Raw genomic sequence first — 23,007 nt, forward strand, 5'->3', positions numbered from 1 at the left:
TCAGGTGCCCTCTTTCCAAAACACCTAAAGACCATTCTTTGGTCATTTTCTGGTCATTCAACCAAACCCAAAGTTTCAAATCAACTTAATTATACTGTTACCCTTTCCTTATCTCTCTATTTTGTCCACAAGGCTATTGTAAGAGTTATCAGATAGCTTGTTTAGACACATTTATGTCTATAGAATTCCCCTGATTACCAGCCTAATAATTCTGTCAAAAAAGGAAATGGTTAGGCTAGTATGACTTGTTCTTAATAATCCCATACTGGTTCATAGTGGTCACTGCTTCCCTTTCCAAATTCTCACAACCTGCTTAGAATTCTCTTACCCAAACTTTCATTTTAAATCTCCTTTTATTATCCTTTCCCAAATTCTCCATGCTTATTCTCCTTAGTATTTATACTCTTCACATTACCCAGAATATCCTTCCTGACATAATAGATGAAGCTTATCTATAAAACAGATTCTTTTATCATTGTCTCCTTGAGCTTATGCCAAACCAAAATGTAAGTTTTCTAACTCAACTCTGTCCTTTCAGTTTGCTGGTGCCCCCAGTTAGGTACCTGCTGGCTGTATAGTGTGTTGCACACTGCACCTGGAGAAGGTTGGTGCAAGGGTGTACCACTACGTGCTTCTATTCACTTCCAATTCTGGCTACACTTAGCTTTGGGGGACTTTTCAGGAGCTCGGTGCCTCATACAACTACCCCCACTTAGGTTTTTCCATCCCCACTCCCAAGGCTCCAGGGAATCTTTTTCTTTCTTACCTCCCCATTGATTCTGTTCACATGCTGTAGCAGGTTTGTACTGCTGAAGCAGTTGAGTCTTGGGTCCTGCTTGAGACCAACACATTATGAGGAAAACCCTGACTTCCCAGCACTGATAGTTAAAAGATTAGCAGAAATCAGAGACATGTTAGAGTAGTTTCAATATTCCCAATAACCTCCCCTCCTGGGTTTCCATCTGTGAAAAAAGCCTCTCACTTGCAAATCCTTCGTTCTTCTAGAGGAAATATTATACCTGACACACACTCACTAATTGAGTGGAAAAATACTTTAGTTGCTCAGATGATGGTAGCTCACATTTTACATAGTGCTTTAAGATTTACAAAATATTTTCCTAACAACAACCCTGTTAAATAGGTAGTATGAGGGTTAGTATCCCCATTTTGCAGTTGGGAAAATCGAGGCTTAGAAAGGGAATGTGGTCTGCCTGGCATTTGCAGAGGCCAAATTTGAACCGGAGCCACTCCTGACTAGGTTCAGTGTTCTTTCCCCTATTCAATGCTGAATATATGCTGCCTGAATCCCCTCAGAATTGGGGAAATATTGTAGGGTCCTTTAAGACAAAAAAAAAACAAGGAATCATCTGGACACATTCTCCTCAAGAACACATTGTCCAGCATAAAACTTGCTTAAAAGTTCTGTCATTCTAAAGACAGAAGAAACCATTTTAAGCTAAGTCAAGAGAGCTGTCAAGATCTGCCCACTTATAGCTCACCAATATCCTAACCACTGAGGAAGGGGCTATGATCTGAACTCAGGCTTAAAAGGAAGGGCAGAAACCACCTGGCTTTTGGCAAAATTAGTAACCACTCTGTCTCTTGTTTCCCCCATCTATAAAATGCAGTCATCCCAACTGATCCTTCAAAGTGAAAGAGAGCAAAGTTTTCTAAGAAACATTCTGATTCTTTAAAAAAAAAAAAAGACTCATCCAAGGTTGTAAGGGATCATGTTTATCATTGCCAATTGTTACTGAATGTACTGACCTTTGACAGAGTACTAAAAAGATGATAAGCCTGTAAAAGAAGCCTTGTGTATTTGGCCAGCTTTGGGCATAGAACTGAGGAGATACAAAAAAAAAAAAGCTTCATCTGATTGTTAGCTAAGTTAATCTTAGATAGGAACCTGCAAAACAGTAGATTTGGCGTAAACAGTAGGCATGTATGTTTCAACTTCTGTGATGCAGAAGAGAAATAGTTAAATGAAATATTTATGTGGCCAGCAGTAGGATCAAGACTATATATAGAGACAAGTAAAATGAGATTAAGGTAGATGGACCTGGAGAATAGGGATTAATTCAGGAGACCATGACAAGAGCCAAGACTATCCCAGAATCTAAGTGCTGGAAAGGAATCTCGGAAGCCATCTTGTCCAATCCATACTTGACCAGTAATCCCTCCCTCTTTAACATAACCAGCAAGTGTTAGCCAGCTTCTAACTCGGAAACCTTCAGTGAAGGAGAATGTGCTGCTTCAGTTTGTGTATACCCTTCCATATCCAAAACTGAATACACTACTCCACAGGTGGCTTGACCAGAGTAGAATATAGTAGGGCTATTCATTCAACCCATCAAGCATTTATTAAGCACCTCCTATGTTCCAGGCACTGAGGACAAAAAGACTGCCAGTCTGCCCTCAAGGAGTTTCATTCTACCGGGGAAAAAGCACTGTGGTCTTCTACTCAAGGCTTTCCTGGACTCATTCAATTCTTAGTGTTCCCCATCCTCAGAATTATTTTTTAAATTTAACTGCATATGTATTGTTTTCTCCCGTAAAATGTAATCTAGGGTACATGTCACATTAATCACAGCCTTCCTCTCCTTTGCTATCACAAATTGTGTATTGGAGTGGTTCCTTCCCTCTAAGATTCCTGCCATTAATACTTCAGCGGTATTGATTACTCAGTGATCAGAATCAGGTCCAGAATAGTAGTTTCCTTTGTTACTTCCTCTTCCTTTTAAAGGTTATGATGAAGGCAAGTCACCAGTTTATTGGCTGCTCTGTTCTTGGCCATGAGAGTGTGCCAGAAGATGAGTGGATCATTGAGTTCCCCATGTTACAGTATCAGTGCTTCCATTCCATGTTTGTGATCTATTCCCTGAACTCCTCATCTAAATCCCCATTCTGTCAAAATGATCTGTTGATCTGCACTCAGGTATTTTCTACTATGTTTCTCCCTCAAGATTCCAGGTTAATATTCACTGCTATTCCTCCCAGAGCTAAATTAGAATCAGGAGCCAAGTCTTAGCAGTACCTGTTCCCTGTGAGGTCAAATTTTCATCCTTGTGTCAGTATCTCTGGTTCAGTGTTTGTTAACCTTACTTCGGACATCTGAAGCTATGACTTTCGTTGCTGGTTCTCTTCTCCCATGAATTACTGGTCCTCTCTTGCTGTTCTGCCTTCTGCATTCTACCTGCTATTCTCTTTGGTACCAGGTCCTTCAGCTCTATGTAAAGGGTTTTCTTCTTCTCTTCCTTTCATTTCCAGTTCTCTTGTGAAAGAGTTTATAAGACTCCAGGAGATATTTTTGGGTGTACTTGATATGAAGGACGTTCCATCACTTGCCAAAACCTGTCATTCCTATATTTTAAGCCATGATCCATAAATCCAAATCCTATTCTCAGACATCAACTGTTCAGAGTAGACAGTTCTTAACTTCCCAAATCCTCCTTTCACTTCTGAGACTGCCAGATGAAATGAACAGTGATGATAAAAGCCATAGCTGGGCACCCAAGGTCTTCAGTTTTTTACCTAGGACTTCAAACTCACTCTAGCAGTGCTTCTTAAGTTCTTTCTTGTGGTATCATTTGTGCACACATGAATCACCCGAATTGGCTAGTGGTTGTTAGATTTGACAGTTCTCAAGAGGCTTTCTGTCACATCCTGGATACATGCCCTAGGAAGGCAGGTGGACCTTGCCATTGTTTGTGTCAGGTTGACAAATAGCTGTCTGCCAGGAAACACCAACTACTTCTTTTATTCCTCCTCTGACTATAGTTGGAAGACCAAGAAAGTTTAGTGTAAGAGAGTGGGAGAGGTAGGAGGGTGGAAGGTTGTAGGCAGAGAGTAATATTTCAGAGTTTCAGATCTTAGAGGTAATTTCTGTATTGCCTTAAAGTTTACAAAGCACTTTATACATTCTCATTTGAAACACATAACCCTCATCTCCATTTTACAGATAAGGAAACTGAAACTCAGGAAGGTCAAGTGATGTGCCCATGGTTCTATAACTAATAAACATCCAATGTTACATTCAGAGCTAGGTCTCCCCTGCCTTGGAGAGACAGTAATGTCTAGGTAGGAAACAGAAGGTCTGCTTAGCCTGTCTAGGTCACAGGGTGATTATGAGAATTGAATAAGAATGTATGCAAACATATTTGGGAAATTAGAAGGCACTAGCTCTAACCCTGTGGTCCCCCTCCCTCCAGTCTCCCCAAATACCCTGTTCGGGAAGCCATTTCCTTTCATTTATTGACAACCTCTCTCTCTCCCCCCCCCCTTTCTCGCTCTCCCCCTCCCCCCCATCCCTCTCCTGCCTGCTTCTGTTTCCAGGCATATTCAGGTTGCCCAGTCCTTTAAAAAGCTTCTTCATGACCCTTCTCTCTCCTCCCCAGCTGCCACCTCATTTCTCTCTTCTACCACTGAGCATTTAATAAAAATCTCCGTAGCCAATGCTTCCATTTCTCTATTCTCCCTTTACTCCTTTGTACTCTGGCTTTCCCCCTTCCACTCTACTGAAACTGCACTCTTACTAATCAGTGATGACCAACCAATCACTAAATCCAGTGGCCTTTTTTCCTCTTCTTCCTTAACTTCTCTGCAGCTTTAGACACTGACCACTTCTGCCTGCTATCTGGCTTCAGAGACGCCATATGCTCCTAGAGGCATCACATCTACCTCTCCAGCTGCTCCTTCTCTGTCTCCTTTGCTAGATCGTCATCCTTTTCTCTCAACCCCTTAAAGTGAGTGTTCTCCAAGAGACTATCTTTGGCCCTTTTTTCTGTCTCCAGTTTCTCCCTTGGCAGTCTCATTCCCTTCCATGGTTTCATCCACCACCTCTATAAGGACGATTTCCAAGTCTGTTTCTCCAATTCTAACCTCCGAGTTCCAGACCTACATCTCCCAATAGCCAACAGGGTATCTCTACCTTGATATGCCACCAGCAACTGAAACTCAGCATGTCTAAGAATTGAGTTTCTTTTCCCCCTACACTTACTTTCCCTCCTGGTGTCACTAATTCTGTCTTGGGCCCCCATCTCCTCTCTAGTCTCACACATTCAAAATCTTATTTCTCTTTCCTCTTTCCTTTCCCTTACCTTTCCTATCCAGATGGTTATCATGGTTCATTGATATGACCTTCACAATACCAGTCCCATCCTTCCTCTTCTCTCTGTTCTCACCCTATTGTAGGCTTTTATTGCCACCCACCTGGACCATTGCAAGAGATTGCTTTCAGATTCTCCTGCCTCCCTCTTTTTCTCTTTCCAACCCATTCTTTTCACTGTTGGTGCTACCAAAAAAAAAAAAACTTTCTTCTGCCTAGAGGTGCTTATGACACTCCATTGCTCCTATTTCCTACTGAGTAAAATCCTCACTAGTTGGCCTGACATTTGAATCTGCCTTCTACAACCTGGCCTCACCCTACCTTATTTCAGACCGCTCCAACCAAAGAGGACTACCCTCTGCTGCCTAAATATGTTTGACATGGCTCCCTCTCTTTCTTTGCTCACTGAATTTTCACCTTTCTTTTAAATTCCAGCTCAAATGCTGCCTTTCCTAATCTTCCAAGGTGACTACAACCTTACTCCTTAGCTCTCTGAAGCACTTTGTTTTGTACCCTACTGATTCACTTATATAATATTGGGTGTTAGAATTATCTGTATTTGTGTCTTCTCTCTCTCCTAGACTGACTGTACTGCCCATGAGGACAGTATCTTTTTCAAATTTTGCTTCTCCTCCAGCTCCCAGCACAGTGCTCTGCGCACAGTCAGTGCTGAAGAAATGAGGGTTGGATGAATGAACTTCCTTTTGACAGATTAGGAAACTGAGGCATAAAGAGGTTGTGGCTTGCCCAAGATCACATAGTTCAGTAGTGATAGAGGCAGGGTTAGAAACCAGGACCCCTGACTCCACTTTTCTCTCCACAGCACTACACTGGTTCTCACATCATGACCCTCTTCTGCCTCTATTTTTAACACACTTTGACTTGAAGGGAGCAGTTTTCCAAAGCCAAGTGATAGATCTTTGCTTTCTGTAGTTTTCTTCTCTATAAAAGAATTCATTACCATCATCTCTACCTCTCCCACCTGTGACGTTTCCATGGGTAATATTTAATGATCATTCTTTCTGTCTCTCTTCCACAGTCCACAGGGAAAAGCTTTTCGCTCCAAGGTAGAGTTGATTGCATACTTCGAAAAGGTAGGCGACACCTCCCTGGACCCTAATGATTTTGACTTCACGGTAACTGGGAGAGGGAGTCCCTCCCGACGAGAGCAGAAACCACCTAAGAAGTCCAAATCCCCCAAGGCTCCAGGGACAGGCCGAGGGAGGGGACGGCCCAAAGGGAGCGGCACAGTGAAACCCAGGGCAACAGCCTCAGAAGGGGTCCAGGTCAAAAGGGTGATTGAGAAAAGTCCTGGGAAACTGCTAGTCAAGATGCCTTTTCAGCCATCACCTGGGGGGAAAGCTGAAGGGGGTGGGGCCACCACATCCACCCAAGTCATGGTGATCAAACGCCCTGGCAGGAAGCGGAAAGTTGAGAGCGAGCCACAGGTCATCCCTAAGAAACGGGGCCGTAAGCCAGGGAGTATAGTGGCTGCAGCTGCCGTCGAAGCCAAGAAGAAAGCAATCAAAGAGTCTTCCATCAGGTCCATTCACGAGACTGTGCTGCCCATCAAAAAGCGGAAGACCCGGGAAACCGTCAGCATCGAGGTGAAGGAAGTGGTGAAGCCTCTGCTTGTCTCAACCGTGGGGGAGAAGAGCGGGAAAGGACTCAAGCCTGGAAAGAGCCCAGGTCGGAAAAGCAAAGAGAGCAGCCCTAAAGGGCGAAGCGGTAGCACCTCCTCTTCCCCCCCGAAAAAGGAACAGCAGCAGCAACAATATCACCACCACCACTACTACCCTTCGTCAGAGTCACCCAAGGCCCCACCCCCTCCTCACCCTGAGCCAGAGAGCTCCAAGGACAGCAAAAGCCCCCCTGAACCTCAGGACTTAAGCAGCAAAGTTTGCAAAGAAGAGAAGATGCCAAGAGGGGGTCCGCCTGAGAGCGATGGCTGCACAAAGGAGCCCGCTAAGACTCAGCCTACGGCTGCTGCCGCCACCACCGCTGCCAGCACTGCAGCAGCAGAAAAGTTCAAACACCGAGCAGAGGGAGACCGAAAGGACATTGTTTCGTCCTCCATGCCGAGGCCAAACCGAGAGGAGCCTGTGGACAGCCGGACGCCCGTGACAGAGAGAGTTAGCTGACTTTTTAAAAAGTGGATTTAAAAAACAAAAGAATAAAGGCAGCTGTTGTCTCTTCTCCTTATGGGCAGGGCTCGGACAAAGCTTCCCGATTAACTGAAATTAAAAAGGGGTTTTTTTTTTTCAGTCAACTTAGAGTTTCGTGGCTTCAGGGTGGGAGTAGTTGGAGCACTTGGGATGTTTTTCTTACCGACAAGCACAGTCAGGTTGAAGACCTAACCAGGGCCAGAAGCAGCTTTGCACTTTTCTATAATAGGCTCCTTCAACAAGGCTTGCTGCATATACTACTGACCAGACAAGCTGTTTATCAGGCTTTTTAGGGTACGCCAGCACCTGCCCTCCATTCATCCCTGTTGGGAGAGGGATGGTGTACTGGTTGTCACTAGAGACCTAACACAGTAGGGTTAGTGGGAGCTTACATTTTCAGTGCCATTAACATTCTAGTCCAAGGTCTTAAATTATTATGTTGTGGGGTTTTTTTTTTCCCCTAAGGGGGCCGGGGTGGGGAGGGGTGATTAGATTCCTTAGGAGAGAGGGTTGAGACAGACAGCAGAGCACAGAGCAGTTGGCACTAGAGGAGACCTTGACTAGGGGCCAGGTGGCATCATCTAATCCCAAGGGGCTCCAAGTGAGTATTAGGGTAGGGGAAGACATTACAGAAGGACTAGAAACAGGAGAGCTAAGCCCAAAGAAGAGCGGTTAAAACCCTACCCACTGGGAGTTGACTTGGAAGAGGCCCCTACGGAGGGATCCCCAACCACCAAAAGCAATCTTGAGCTGTAGCTGCTTCATTTAGTGGGCCTTGTGTATGTCTGGGTGTGGACACATAGATGGGCAATGAGAAGGAAAACTGTTCTTCCAGCTCTTTTCCAGTGCTACTAGCTTAGGGCCAGGTTAGAACTGTTTGCACAATTGTGTGATCGTTCCCATTCCCACTTCAAAACAAACTGACTGAGATGTTCAACAGAAAACTGGCTTCAATGGGTGACATGCCCTTGCCACTTAAGACACTGGTGTGATGGGAGTTTTGAACTCCCTTTATGTGGAGGTATCTGCGCTTGTTTTAAAGTGGGATTAGCACACAGGGTTCCCACGAAGCTTCGAAACTCTAAGTGTTTGCTGCAGTTTTATAAGGACTTCCTGACCATTTGCTTTTTTTTCCTTCCATTTCCCCTTTCCTTTAGAAACTCTTGCCCTTCTTTAGGCTTCAGCGGTGAGTACTCTTAGGTTTAGTTGCATGCCAAGCTGGCCCTTGCAGGCTCCTAGCTGGGTAATACTAACCAAGCCCTCCTTCCTGGGACATGAACACCTGGTCACTTGCTTTCATACCATTAAAGAAAATTACTTGTTGAATCTGGTTATAGGAGCTTGAGGCCTAGTAAACACAAAGCATAGCCCTATTCAAACCCCCAAAACATGCCTTCCCAGTCTTCAGTTACATAAAAGCAGAAGAGGAGTTTGGAAGACACTCTGAGATCTGCCAGAGTGACAGGATTCCTTCTGCCTACCAAAGCGACAAAACAAACCTCCTTGCCAAGTGGACAGCACAATCATGATGCTTTTTTCTCCTCTCCACTTTGGCCTTTGAAAGGTTACAAACTGTTCCTCCCAGGGCACAGTATCACAAATAAGAGAACACTCCAAGATCTGTTTGGTAATTTAGAACCCAGGCCCAAATGCACACCTGATCCCCACACTCCCAGTGAGCTCTCCTCTGATGACAGACTTAGGATCTCGCTGTTTTTCGGAGAGTCTGAATAAGGCCCTTTCATCCATTTCAGAATCTTGGGGGGTGGGGAGAGGAGTTGCCTTTGCTTTCTATTTTTTTCCATTGGGCAGGGTATATATCCTTTTAACTTCTTTGGGTGTTCAGGAAGTCCTTATCCTGCTGCATATCTTCATCATATTGGTATATCCTTGTCTGTGTTTACAGAGATGTCTCTTGTATAGAAATCTATCAAACTGCGAAGCACCTTATCAAACCAGTAAAATGAGAGCGCAGCTTTCTGCTTATACACACAAACACACACACACACACGTACACATACAACACATGTGTGAGCTGCTGCAGTGAACTGTCAAATATGTGCCACCTAGTCTCTTTCAGTCATTGTTTCCCAGCTTCCTTAGGAGGATGTAATCATGAAGGATTGAATTATTCTAAAAATAATACTGCATTTTCTCGATTAGTCTTTGGTAACCAGGAACCATAGTTGACAGTTCCAATCAGTAGCTTACAAAGGGAGTTTACCCTCTAGGTCTTTCTGCAGTTGTTTGGCCTTCAGTAGATTTGTCTCAATTTGCTGAACATCATACAAGTACCACAAAAAAAAAAAAAAACCTCTCATCAGTCCCAGCCCTTAGGCCCTCACCACTTTTCAATCTTCCTGCTTCACTGCTGATAACACCCCCCCCAAAAGGGAGGGTTTCTGGGTTGTCCTAGGAGGGTGTAATTCCTTGTAGCACCTCTTCCGCTTTCTCTAAGGAGAAAAGGCTCTACGCCTACCAAGTCTCCTCGCTCTGGATTGTGTGTTCCTTAAGTCCTTTTTTAATGGTGGATTTCTAAAGGGCCTCCAAAGGACACCCACATGTGCACTTTAACTAGTCTGTTTCTTGAAGCCCCTTTATCATTGGAAAGGGATATTTTTAGTGTTTTGGTCTGGTTTGGTTTTTGCTTATACTCCAAGTATTCTTAGACCAGTAGAATTGAGCTCTTGGGACCATCATCAGGGAATGATAGTTCAGTGTTCCACCCTGTCTGGTTCCCTGGAAAGAGGAGTCTCTGGTCCTCACAGAGTGTCATTGGACTCTTTCTGGCACACGCTACACCTCATTCTGGGCTATTTTAGTCAGGGGAGGTACAGCACTTGAAAATGAGAATCTTTCTTCTGGATGAGTCAACTTCTGCAGCCCCCTTATCTCCCTCCACTGAAATTTCCAAAGCTGCAAGTGGTGACCAGGGCTCTTTACATTTCTGTTGCTTTTTTTTTTCCTTTTTCTCTTTCTTCCAACCTTCCCTCTTCCTCCCCAGCCAAAAGTGGCCTGAGTCAAGCCCCTGAAATGAGGCTACAGATTTTTCCTTCCTTTGATGTGCAGTTGGCGTGGTCTTCTTGCATTTATTTTTCACTGTGGCTTGAAAATTCTCTCCGGCTCTGGGGAACTTTCCATCTTTTGCCCTGAGTCCCAGCGTCACCTCTGGGAAGTTAGCAGCATATGTGAAAGCCTATGCTTTACAAGTTTGAACAGGACAGGGTTTTTGGAAATGAAGGAATGTGTGAAGTTTGTACATTGGGATGCCAAAAGCAGAGTATCTGGCACTGGTTAGCAGTGTGGCCCACACTGTGTATATATTTGGACATTGGAGATAATTGGGCTGCCTCTCTTAAGAACTATACTAAGTGAATACTGATGACCTTCAGATGTCCTTGGGGTGGGGGACATATTTGAAAATCTTCAGCCTCATTTTTGTCACTGGGTTCACCCTCCTTGACCACTAGATATTGTACTCCAGCTTCTCCTGGGTAACAGCTGTAACAGGTTTAAGCATCACTCCTCTTTCTGCCCAGTGGGTAAGGAGGAGCATTCACACAACCACAGACTGGTGATTTTTTTATACACTCCATTACAATATTTGGGCAGGGGGTCCACCTGAGCACTTGGTTATCTCATCCCCAGGAAGAGACACAAAAAGATAGACTCAAAGGAGGTCCCAGTTCACAGTCTGGGGCCCAGGTTGTTAAAGACCTCAGTGCAATCCATGAACCCAGAACCATCAATAAGCATATGTGAGCCCAGGGCTCTGTCAGCACATTGATTACCAGGCTGAAATAGGAAAGTGTCCTAAGGCAAGTTTGGGTGGCTAGAAGTTGCAGACTTAAGAGTTGTGTGTTCCTGGGCTAGAGATTAATCAGTGTGAAAATTAGGGGAATCATTCCCACATCCCTGAGCTGAATGAAATCGTCCTCCCTATAGAGTCCATCAAACAGGAGTAGAGTTCTGGCCACACTCCCACTTATTCACAGATATCAACGGGGGAAAAGAGGTTCCTTAGTGGAGCATCTGAATTTTAGGTTATTTAAAATAAGAGACTCGAGCCCAGGAAAGCAGAGAATGTGAGCTACACAATCCATGGTAGACAAACTGGCATCCAGCTGGCCAGAGGAGAAAGTTGTAGCTACAATCCAGTGTCTTATGATCATAGGATCATAGCCTGAGAGCTGGAAAAGATTAGAGGCCATAGATTCCAACTCCCTCATTTTATAGATGAGGAAACTGAGGCACAGAGATAAAGTGACTTGCCCAGGGTCACAATTAGTGTCTGAGGTAGGATTTGAACCCCAATCTGGTCTTCCTGACTCTAAGTCCAGCTTAATAACAGCCTATTTCACACTGCCTCTGATTTACTGGCTTGAGTTTGGTAACAACTTCAGGTCTCTGGTTAGTTTGCAGTGGCTCAATGCCTTGGTTTCCCCAATTGTGAAATAGAAATGATCGAGGTAAATTGAAATTCTGAAGTGTAAAGGGCAAGGGCCATTGTTGAAATCACTTGAGTAGATCAGACCAGGCCTTTTCCAAATCCTGGTCACTGCCGTTGACACAGAGAATTGTTTCTTGATTGAGGGTATGTTTCATGTGGATTTGAATTCTGGGGCCAGAATTTTCCTAAGCCCCTTCAAGGGGTCACTCAGCTAGTCTCCCAAGTCAGTACAAACAAAGGACTCGGCCACTGTGTGAGCAATAAATGCAAATTTCCTTTCCAAGCCCTTTGGTTGAGATAAACACACCTATTGAGTCACTACTGGGGCTGTGGAGTGGAGGGAAGATTACAGTAAGAAATCCTGAACACCCCTTTCTGACTGTTCTTGAAATAGGAAGGGAAATGGGCCCCTTCCCCAAGCAAAGAAGTGCTTACTAAGTTCCTACCACTTCCATAGTCTGTTTCTGATTCACAGAATTGAGTCTGCCTACCTTTTGTTGTGATCACTGCACTCCTGCCATCTCTTCACATCAACCACATCTCCCAGCCTTTGGTAAATGACAGTACAGCATCTGCAATGATTGCACTTTAAAATTCATTGAATGTCTCCATTTGTTTGTGTGTTTCTCTTTTCAAAGAGTGTCCTTGTACCATTGTAAAGAAGGGCATTGCCTGCTTATTACAGGCAGTACAGATTTTGACTCCTCGGGTGAGGGATGGTTTTGGTTTTGGTTTCCACTCCTGGCCTAGACACATTTCAGGAAGCACATGTGAAGAGGAAATGTGAATGCTGAAAGGCAGCTCTCGGCAATCCAGAGGCAAAACCTAGACACCCTTTGGTTCAACGAGTCACAATCGGATGTTTCTGAATGGACCCCAAAGTCTTGGTCTAACGATAACGTGGAGTTAGAACTATGAAGTGACAGTTGAACAGAGCAGACAAAGGAGGAGCCAGACCAAGTCCTTGCTGTTGGAATGGTCAGTCACTGGGGATTGGGGCAAGACGCCCATGGGTCTTGAGCCTGAAATGTTCTACTGAGGTCTCCACTACCCTTGGAGAAGGTGTTGGCATGCATACCATTTGGAAATGAAAGCCACTTTCTATCTGGCTAAAGGAGTGTTGCCCTCATTAACGTTTTCTGGACTCAGAGTTCAGAGTCCATCTCCTATTTGGGCATGAGCTCCAAAATTGGGCAGCAGAAAGCCTGGGTTTTGAATCCCCATCTCTGCTCATTCTTGCCTGTGTGACCTTAGGCAAGTCCCTTAATTTCCCTGGCCCTGTTCCCTCATCTGTAAAATGAGGGAGTTAGGATGAGTCCCTGCCAGTTTTAAACCCTATGATCACTTTATGCTGTCTCTCAGTTGTGGGGGGAAGGGAAGGGGGTAGCTGCCTGCCTTGCCAAGAGGTAGTAAAAACCCGACTCTTGAGCGAGCCCAGTAGTCTGGGGGCAGGAAGGGGTGGGAGCTGAAATGCCAAGTATTTGTCCCCAGATCAACAAGATGGGGCCTGCTAGAGCCCTCTGTTCCCTACCATCCCTGCCACCCAAATCCTCTTCCTCTCCTGGATCATGCAGCGAAATACCACTGCAGAATCAGGCCCGAACACCCTGGGGAACTAAATAAAACCTGAAGGGAGTAAAGCTGAGTGATTTGGAAAAGACCAAGTGTGCGCAAAACCCGTGGGTTGCCGAATGTCCAGAAGGCACAAGACAGAAAGCTAAGGAAATTCAGCTCCTACCCGAAGGCCCTGATCTGCTGAGTGTCTCTGTGTTGAGTGGAAAAGCTCCTCTTCCTGGTGAAACCAATCCTATCCAAGAATACCTAGACTCTAAGCATAGGCCTGATTTTTCTCTTTTTATTCTGGGATTTTGTTTTTCAGTTTTAATTCTGTTCTTTTCCGTCCCTTTTTTTAATGCACCAACTAGACGTACAAAGCAGTCTAGTTTTTATATATCTGTATATTGCATTATAAACTCATTTTGCTTGTAGCTCCACAAAAAAGGCCTGTTGGAATTATACCTGTTGCTTATTTACAATATTCCTGATTATCCGTAGCATAGGACAAGGGAAAATAAAAGTGGAAAAAACCTACAAATCTGCCTGCTGGTCACTTTGTCTGTTCAAGCAGATCCGGGGGATCTGCTTCAGTGCTTCTCTTTTCTTTCAAGGGCTCCGGGTGCTAAGTGAAGGCAGGCTCCAAGCACCAGCCAGTTTTTGCACTCCATTTCCCTGCCCCCAAGGGCTTTAAATATGGGAGTACTCTGGTAGCTTTGTTTGGGGGTGGGGGTGGAAGAGGGAGGAACACCAGGAGATGCCTTGGTTGTATGGATGAAGATACTGGACAGGCCCACTTTCCCTGCTCCCCACATCCTGGGGCCCAGTTGCCCAAGCCATCTTCTTGGTCATTGTGGGCTTTTGCTTCCAACTCTGGGGATTGCATTGGGGTGATCTGGCTTCTCATATGTGTTTGTTTATGACAGTTGGGAGTTGAGATGCAACAGGTCAGCTATGTAAGGTTTGAGCATCACTGCAACAATTGGGGAGCCTACCAACTTTTCTCTGAACAGTACCAAACCAACCCCACGGGATGGGGATGGGGAGCATGGGGGGAGCCCTTTAGCTTTCTAAAGCTGGCAGCCATCCTCTGCAAAAACACAAGGCCCTCCAGGACCATCAGTGACCCAGGGGCCACCTTCAAGTACAGAGGTGTCCTCTCACCTCCCATTCTGCCACTACCAGGTATTATTGCTTTTGGTGAGCAGTAGTTCTGAATTAGCAATACCTGCCTGAGAGAATTTAGCTATAGAAATTACTTTTGATCCTTAAACATCAAAAGCTTGTTCTTCCAAAGCTGAGTCTACAGGGCCAAAACCTTCCATTGAGACAGTGTTGCTTCTTCCAGGGGCTCAGTCCATCTAAAGAGAGGAAATAAGTCTCACTCAGGTTGGCCAGGGCTGAGCCTTGAAAGTCCCCGGGGCAGGTTAGGCCTTGATTTGAGGAACCCACTCCTCGTGGGCATTCAGTATTAGGTGATAAGGTCTCCAGCACCATTCCTGTATCAGCAGCTAGAGAAGGGAGGGACGGGGCTGCCACTGCTGCTCTTCTGCTGCCAGCGAGCGGGTGTCCCAGCGTATACATGTGTGTGCATGGGTAAATGGACAACACCAAATTCAAAACCTTGCCAGTTGCCACCATGGATGGCTGAGAACAACGCTCTTAGCTCTAACTCCAGCTAAGTGGAGAGGGACAGACACACCCGCTCTCCTTTCTCTCGGAGACATTGTTAACAGTCAAGTGCAAAGAGGGCCGCACCACTTGAAGCCTGCTTCTTCCTTTGCCATCCAAGCCTCCCTTGTGCATTGCTCCAGTCAATACTAACAGCGCTACAGAATCTGACTTCGCTTCAAGAATCACTAGTTGATGCCCATATGACCAAATATTCCAAGGACTGTTATTAAATGTATGCTGAGTTCTTTCTCTGTACAGTTAGTTAGTTCTTCTAGGTTACCTATGTACCTGGCGCCGTGGTGTGTGCTGTGCTTTCTCTCGCCTTCCTTCCTGCCTTCCTTCCTGCCTTCCTCCCTGCCTTTTCTTGTTGTCCTTAGGTTTTCTTTCCGGTTTGGCTTTTGATTTGGGTTGATTTTTTTTTTAATTTTGTATTCCAAGCCTGGGATTTTCTCTGCTAGTCTCTAACTGTGGTGTTAAAGTTTCTATTTGTGTGTTGTTTGATGGGTAAAAGGAGCGTTGCTAAGTAGATCTCTCTTCTGTGTTTGAGCTAAAGTCTGTATTTGTAACCATGTTAAAGTAATTGTTCCAGAGACAAATGCTTCTAGACATTTGGGGGAGGGGGGAAGGGGTGGGGTAAATGAATCAATTCTTTTTTTAAATTCGAGACTAAAAGTGAGAAGAGCTCCTTCTTCCCTCTAGGGAGGCCTGAGGCTTGCTGAGGGGGACTGAGAACTCCCCCAGCCCTGCCCATCGGCCCCAAGCCACAAGAGAAGCAAAGCCTGCTGGGGCCTCTCTGCAAATCCCTTTCAAAGCCACCACATGCATCCAGGAGCTGATCTGTCTCTGTTCTTTCGATCTTGGCTAAAAGCAGTCTTTCTTGAAGGATATTTCTCCTACCTGTGGTCGGTCCCCAGTGAATTACTTTGTCAGTTTCCTGACGGTTATCCCCATCTTCATCATTATTTCTAAGGAAAATGCCACAGGTTTAGTTTCGCTGGGGGAAGGGAGGAGACAGTGGTTTTTTTTTTTTTCTTTTGTAGGGAGACTTGGGAAGAGAGGGAGGAAGGCTAAGGAAACTTTAGAGCAAGGATCTGTGCAAAAGATTGTTTAAAGGGTTTATAAAGAGAGAGCTCTATTTTTACTATGATAGGTCAGTTAGGTTTTTGAAAAGTAAAGTCATTGTCAGCTGAGACAGGGAATCCAACACTACCCTCCAGGATGATATTCCCAAAAACAAGTTGGTATCCCATTCCCATTGCGATTCACCACTTAAAACTCCCCCATCCAATTTTCATAGCGCACAAAATGAAGTCTTTTTACCACCTTTTTCAAATGGCAATAAGTTGATTTTCCGGAGGGACACCCTTTCTTTGACCTCATTTGCACCCTAGTCACATTTGTCTCTTCCATAGCAAAAGTAGATCCTTCTGGGTGCTGCCGCCTCTAGGCAAAAGAGGCAGCTTTGGGGCACTGGGCACAGGCTTGGTGTCTGCCCCCATCTGGCCCAGCAGCCCTTTTCTAGAAACCCTAAAACCTTCAGGAGTTCAAGTGCCCCTTGCAGTTCAGCTCCAGAGCCTCCACTACGGGATGGGAGAGCCGGCAGGCCCAGGGCCATGCTGACGGGACAGGACGGGACGCAGCCCCTCTGGAGAGGGAATCTCGGAAAAGGCTTTGAGGGGAACGAATGTCTTCCTCAAGCCCTCTATTGCATTCACCTTGGGTTTTTGTGTTTGGGGACAATTACTTTAGAAATTAAGGATTGCTCTTTTGTAGTGTTCTAAAAAGGTTCTTTGTGTATAGCCAAATGACTGAAAGCACTGATATATTTAAAAAAAAAAGCAATTTATTAAGGAAATTTGTACCATTTCAGTAAATCTGTCTGAATGTACCTATATACGTTAAAACCAATCCCCTCCCCCCACAAATCCCTGTAACCTATTTATTATATAAAAAGTTTGCCTTATAACTTCACATACAATGTCCTTTTTGTGTCTTTTGTTGTAAGCCTAGTGATTTTCCCCCTATGATTCTTTTCTTCTTGGAAAAGATGGGCAGCACGCTATTTGGTTTTCTTTTTGTGAGTTTCCTTTCTACCTGTAAAAAGCAGAGTACTCAGCATGCATTTCTAAGTGACTAGTTTGCATCTTTTGTTGGTAAGTACTGTATCCTGTGCTGTTAGAATTTATCTATAAATCTATGTAAAAAGTAATTCAAGGTCTGGGCTTTCATTGCAAGGCAGAAATATCATCCACCCCCCCCCTTTCCCCCAATCAAATAACGCCATGTGAGGGGTTTTTTCTGACTCGACCTTCTTTTCCCTTACGCAAACTGTTTTCTGACTTTGTGGGAAGAAGAAGGGCCCTCTGGGGGAAAATATTGGCCTGGGCCCAAATGGTGGACACACCAGTAAACTGAGAATTTACTGTTTTCTCACTTTGATGGTTCTGGTAGCCCCTCTTTTTTTTTTTGAGGGGGGAGGAGAGGCAGTCAGGGTTAAGTGACTTGCCCAAGGTCACACAGCTAGTCAAGTATCTGAGGTCCGATTGGAACTCAGCTCCTCCTGACTGCAGGGCGGTGCTGTACTCACTGCACCACCTAGCTGGCCTATGGTGGCCCCTTTTGAATCTGTCCACATCCCACACTCCTGGCCAGGAAAATAGACCCTAAGCAAAAAGTCTCTGGAGTCAGGGCCTGGGTCATAATCCCAATTCTTCAACTTCCTACCTCTATGGCCTTGGGCAAGTGATTCCACCTCTCTAGATCTCTGTTTCCTAATTTATAAAATGACCTTGGACCAAGACCCTTTCTAGCCTTAAATTCAATGATTGACTTAGACTTACAGGAGGAAAGAAAGGAAATAATGTGCCAGGCACTACGCCAAGCGCTGTACAAATGTTACTTGATTCTGACAACAAGGTGGTAGGTGCTGTTATTATCCCCGTTATACAAATGAGGAAACTGAGGCAGAGGTGAAGTGACTTGCCCTCGGTCACATAGCTAGGATGGGGCTGGATCTGAACTCAGGTCTTCTTGTCTCCAGGCCTAGCATTCTATCCACTGCACCATTAGCTAACATAGAGTAAGAAGTCATTTCTGTAACATTTGAGGGTTGGCAAAGCAGCCTCCTCATGACAACTCTGAGATAGGTAGTACAGTTATTCCCATTTTATAAATAAAATATTCTGAAAGGCCTTGCCCAAATCACCTGAAGACTGGCTGTGCCCTGGAAAGAACTCTAGCTGTGGAGTCAGGGCCCGGGTTTGAATCCTGTTGTTGTCACTTACCTCCTCACCCGTAAAGTAGGAGAGTTCAATCAAATGACTTTCTAAAAGGTCTCCTACCCACTCCTGCCCCAAGCCCAGCCCTCCATCACCTATAATGCAGACTTCCTTCATTCTACCCAGGAAGAAACTAAAGTCAGACATGGTAAAGCATTCATCTGATCACATCTAGGAAGCAGCAGGCTCACAATTTGAACCAAGGTCTTCTGCCTCTGCACTTCCTTCTGGCTCTAAATCTATGATCCTACGAAGTCCAAAAGCCCACATTTTTCTCCCACACAGGCTTTAGGGTGACCAATATTTTCTGCCCTTTCCTCTTCCCTTCACTGCCCCCTCCAAAAAGACATGGAGATGTAGACAGAAAGATAAGGTGGGCCTCAGGACTCCTGAGGGACCCCTCTTGAGGAAGAAAGAACCTGCAGCACATTCTTTGGGATATCTTCAGTTGAAGCACATCTTGTTCCTCTGGGTGGATTTGTGGACTCAGCCCAGAGCTGTTGGGAGGTAAGAATGGGAATGAGGAGGAGTGGGGGTGGGGAGCAGAGTGGCTGTTAGGCTGAAATGGGGGTGTGACCAGAAAGGACCATCCTTTCTGCTGGTTTTCTTGGCCCCTGTCCTTGACAGGCTGGCCACTGAAGGGAAGGGCACGGTTCACTGGGAGGGATTTAGGCCTCAAATATTTTCTTACATCACTGTCATTTCCAGATTCACTCTCTCCCATCTCTTACGCAGTGAGCCGTACCTTGTAACAAATAATAAAAAAAAGGCAGTTCAAAAAAGGTAATCAAAAAAATCAACCAATTCTGAGAGGTTATGCTATATTCCATACCCATAGTCCCCCACCTCTGCAAAGGAAAGCGAAGTCCATCTCATCCCTTTTCTGGAGCCAAGGTTTGTCAGTATAATGAGTCAGCCTTCCATTTCTGAACAAGCGTTTATTAAATACTGTACGGGCCAAGTGCCAGGGACACAAACATACAACCCAACAGTGTCTGCCCCCTCCCCCTCCGCCAAGGAGCTCACACCCTGCTAGGAAAAAGCAGCGGCAATTCAGAAAATTAAATATCAAACAGATAGGAAGGAGTTTTGGGGCAGGGTAAAGGCATCAGAAAAGACTTGCCCTCAGAGATGGCACCTGGGCTTTAAAGGAAGATGTACATTCTGTAAGGCAGAGGTGAAAGAAAGAATTACAAGCAGGTGGTGGAGTGTGTGCAGTGAACAGTGATTGGGCCTGAACACAAGAAAAGGCAAAGCGGAGCCAGAATGGCAAGGGCTTTAAAAGTCAAACCCCCAAATTTGTATTTGGAAACAGGAAATAGGGGCTTAGTCTAGCTTCTTGGGCATGTGAGTGACTTGGTCAAACTCTGACCTTAGGGATATGAGTTTGGCGAGTTTGGTAGTTGTGTTGAGTAGGAATTAGAGGGGAAATTGGAAGGCTGTTGCAGTAGTCCAGGGGATGAGTGGTAAGGTTGTCTACTGCATGGGTGGAAAGGAAGGGCAGGAGTGGGGGGGGGGGGTGGGCAGGGGTGGAATAGAGATGCATCATGAAGGTAGAATGGGCAAGATTTAGATTTGAGGAGTGAGGGAGAGGGAAAAATTGAGGATGGTTCCTAGGCTGGAAACTTGACTTACTAAAAAGATGGTAGTTCCCTCAACATAAATAGGACCCTTAAGAAGAGAGGAAGGGGCAGCTAGGTTGGCACTGCAGTGGATAGAGCACCTGCTCTGCAGTCGAGAGGACCTGAGTTCAAATCCAGCCTCAGATGTGTCCTGTGTGACCCTGGGCAAGTCACTTAACCTCAATTGCCTCAAAAAAGGGGGGGGGATAATGAGTTCTATTTTGGATGTGTTGAATTGAATGTGGCTAATAGGCAGTTGTTTATGTGAGAATGGAGCTGGCTCTAGAGAGAAAGGCTAGATACGTAGATCTGAGAGTCATCTGAATAGAAGTGATAGGTGAATCCATGGGAGCTGAAGAGATCATCAACAGCGTGTAGGAAGAGACTAGAGCCCAGGACAGGATCCAAGGGATGGGATATGGGCAGAGGAAACCAAGAAGCAACCAAGCAGCTAGAAGAACCAGGAGAGATCTGCCTCTGGAAAACCCAGAGAGAAGATAGATAGTGTCTAAGGGGAAAGAGTGTTTAAGTGTTAAATGCTGCAGAGCTGTTAAGAAGGCTAAGAACTGAGGATTTGCCAATTAAGAGATCACTGGTAACCTTGGAGCAGGTGAGTGAGAAAAAGGAAAACTAGATTGTAAGGGGTTGAGGAGCAGGTGGGAAGTGAAAAGGTGGAGGAAAAGTCCATCAGTTAACATGTATTGGTATCTACTGTGTGCCAGGTACTGTGCTAAATGCTGGGGACACGAACAAAGGCCGCCCAAAAAACCCCAGTCCCTGCCCTCAAGGAGTGCCCAGTCTAATGGAAGGGCCAACATCTAAACAGCCACAGTACATCCGAACCAGGCAGATACAGGACAAATGGGGGGAGTCTCAAAGGGAAGGCATGGAGTTTAAGGAGGGCTGGGAAAGGCTTCAGGAAGAAGGTGGGACTTTAGCTGAGACCTGAAGGAAGTCAGTGTGCAAGGCTGGGCTAACAGCTAGAAAGAAGGCTGAGCATAGACAGCTTTTGTAGGAGCCTGCTTCGAAAGAGATAAGATGATGGCTTAAGGGGATGGTAAGATCGAAGTAATGGATTATTTTTTAATAATATAATTTTTTTTAATTAACAAAACCCTTCCTCTCCCTCCCTCTTTCCCCTCCCCAAAGAAAAAGAAGGAAAAACAAAACCCTTGTGACAAACATGCATAGTCAAACAAAACAAATTCCTATGCTGGCTATGTCCAAAAAAATCTCTGTCTCAATCTGCCCCCTAAGTCCATCACCTGTGTGCCTGGAGCTGGGTAACATGCTTCATCACCTGTCCTCTGGAATTGTGTAGTTTTGTCGTTGCACTGACCAGGGTTCTGAAATCATTCACAGTGGTTTGCCTTCACAATTCTGTTGTCATTAAGTGAAGGGTTTGGGGCTTTTTTGTTTGTTTTTGAGAATGGGGACCATCTAGGCATATTTCATAGGGAAGGAACTAATGGATAAGGAGAACTAGAAAATGAAGGCTCAGGATGATCAAAAGGAGCAGCTCTGAGAAGGGGAGTGTAATGGAATCCAGGGGATAAACAAAGGAGGTGGAGTTGGAGGCGAAACAGTGTGTTGAATGTGGGGATGTGTTCTCCCTTGTTAGACACATGCATTACATAGAAAAGCACACGAACAGTCCAAGAGAAAATGAGCAGAAACATGTCAGGCCCCATGTGGGTGTAATGAGGTACTTTGGGAAAAGGTTAGCCTCTGATTGCTGCTGTTAGAAAGCAGAGAGAAGTACTGAGAGCTGGGAGAGGAAGCAGTAGTTAGAGCCTAAAAGAAACTTGGCTTTATCACCTTCTCTTTGTTGTTCGTGAGAGTGAGCAAAGCTTTGCAGCCGTCACAGTCAGTCAACAAGCACCTACTATGTGCCAGGTACCATAGCGTTGTGGGTGGGGGGAGGTGTCAAGAAAACCAGGGTTCAGGACCAGACGTGTCATCCGAGGGCAAGTCCCAGCCTCTCAGTGCCCCCTAACACTAGCAATGGCTGGGCAAGGTGCCCATCGCCACCCTCATCACTGCTCCCAAACTGGCTTTTTTGTTTCTTTCTCCATCTCCTGTTCTTGTAATGCTTGGCTTTCCTCAAGACTGGGTTCAAGTGAGGCCCTCCCCTCTGAGATCACCTGCCATCTACCCCACATGCACCCTGGTATATGCATTTTTTCTGCCGTTAGAATGTACACTTCTGGAAAACGGGGACTGTCAGGTGTTCCTTCACTTCCTCAGCTTATCATAGGGCCTGGCACAGAGTAATCATTTAATAAATGCCTGCTGATTCATCGATAAGTGGTTTTTATACCAATGGAATCACAGGCCTGCCCCCCCCAAATGTTTGAGGCTCTGTGCCCAGAACTAGGCATAACAAAGCCCAATGTTCTCTGCCCTCTGGGAGCTTTGCCATTCTAATGGAGGAGCTGCTGCAGGCTCCAGGCTGTATCTGGAGGAGTTTCTGTTCTGCTGCTTCACAGTGCTTGGTGCTTTTAGATTTGCCAAGCATTTTACTGACATCATCTCATTTGAATGGCACAATGACTCTGGGAGGTAAGTGCTATGATTATCCCCATTTTACAGGTTCAGAAACTGAGGCTCAGCATGAAGGGAGAGTTTGGGGTTTTTGCCCTCACCTCCTCTGTTTTGGTCCAGGCTTCCTACTTCTGTAAGGACCCAGTCGTCATCCCCCCCCCATCCCCCCAGCCATATTCTGCTTGTCCTCTTTTCCATTATCTCCTCAGTAATTTCCTGTTCCTCCTACTCCCCCGGCCCTTTTACAACAAATTCAACCACCTTAGGTTTTCCCCCTCCCACCCTACTGTCCTTCCTGCCAGAAAGATCAACTTTGGCCCATTCAGTGAACCTGCTGGGCCTGGAGGATGGGCAATTTAAGGGGTTGGGGCCACCTTAATGGGTCCCACTGCTTACTTTTATGGGCCGAGTACTAGGTACCTCTCCTAGCCACCGTTCTTTTACCCAAGACACCCAGGTTGACCTGGGTGCTGCCCGCCCCGCCCCTCCTCACCCCCCCCCCCAGCTTGAGCTGTGGTTGTCTGACCTAGTTGTCAGCTAAACCACACTGATAAGCTGTTTCTCCCTCTTGCAGGGGCAGGCAGTGGGAAGCCTCAGCTTGACCCTAACCCTGAGA

At 45.6% G+C, this 23,007-nt stretch overlaps 1 protein-coding gene across 2 annotated transcripts in view; it reads left to right on the forward strand.

The window, feature by feature from the left end:
• The window catches only part of MECP2 (methyl-CpG binding protein 2), a 91,246-nt gene extending 75,718 nt beyond the window's left edge, over nucleotides 1–15,528 (forward strand). For both annotated transcript variants that reach the window (XM_036740387.1, XM_036740386.1), the window contains one exon: nucleotides 6,144–15,528. In XM_036740387.1, the coding sequence (XP_036596282.1) occupies nucleotides 6,144–7,245 (1,102 nt within the window). In that variant the 3' untranslated portion in view covers nucleotides 7,246–15,528. The remainder of the gene's footprint in view (nucleotides 1–6,143) is intronic.
• Nucleotides 15,529–23,007: the final 7,479 nt, after the last annotated feature.

The sequence above is a fragment of the Trichosurus vulpecula genome (genome assembly GCF_011100635.1).
Source record: "Trichosurus vulpecula isolate mTriVul1 chromosome X unlocalized genomic scaffold, mTriVul1.pri SUPER_X_unloc_1, whole genome shotgun sequence".
Classification (NCBI taxonomy): Eukaryota; Metazoa; Chordata; class Mammalia; order Diprotodontia; family Phalangeridae; genus Trichosurus; species Trichosurus vulpecula.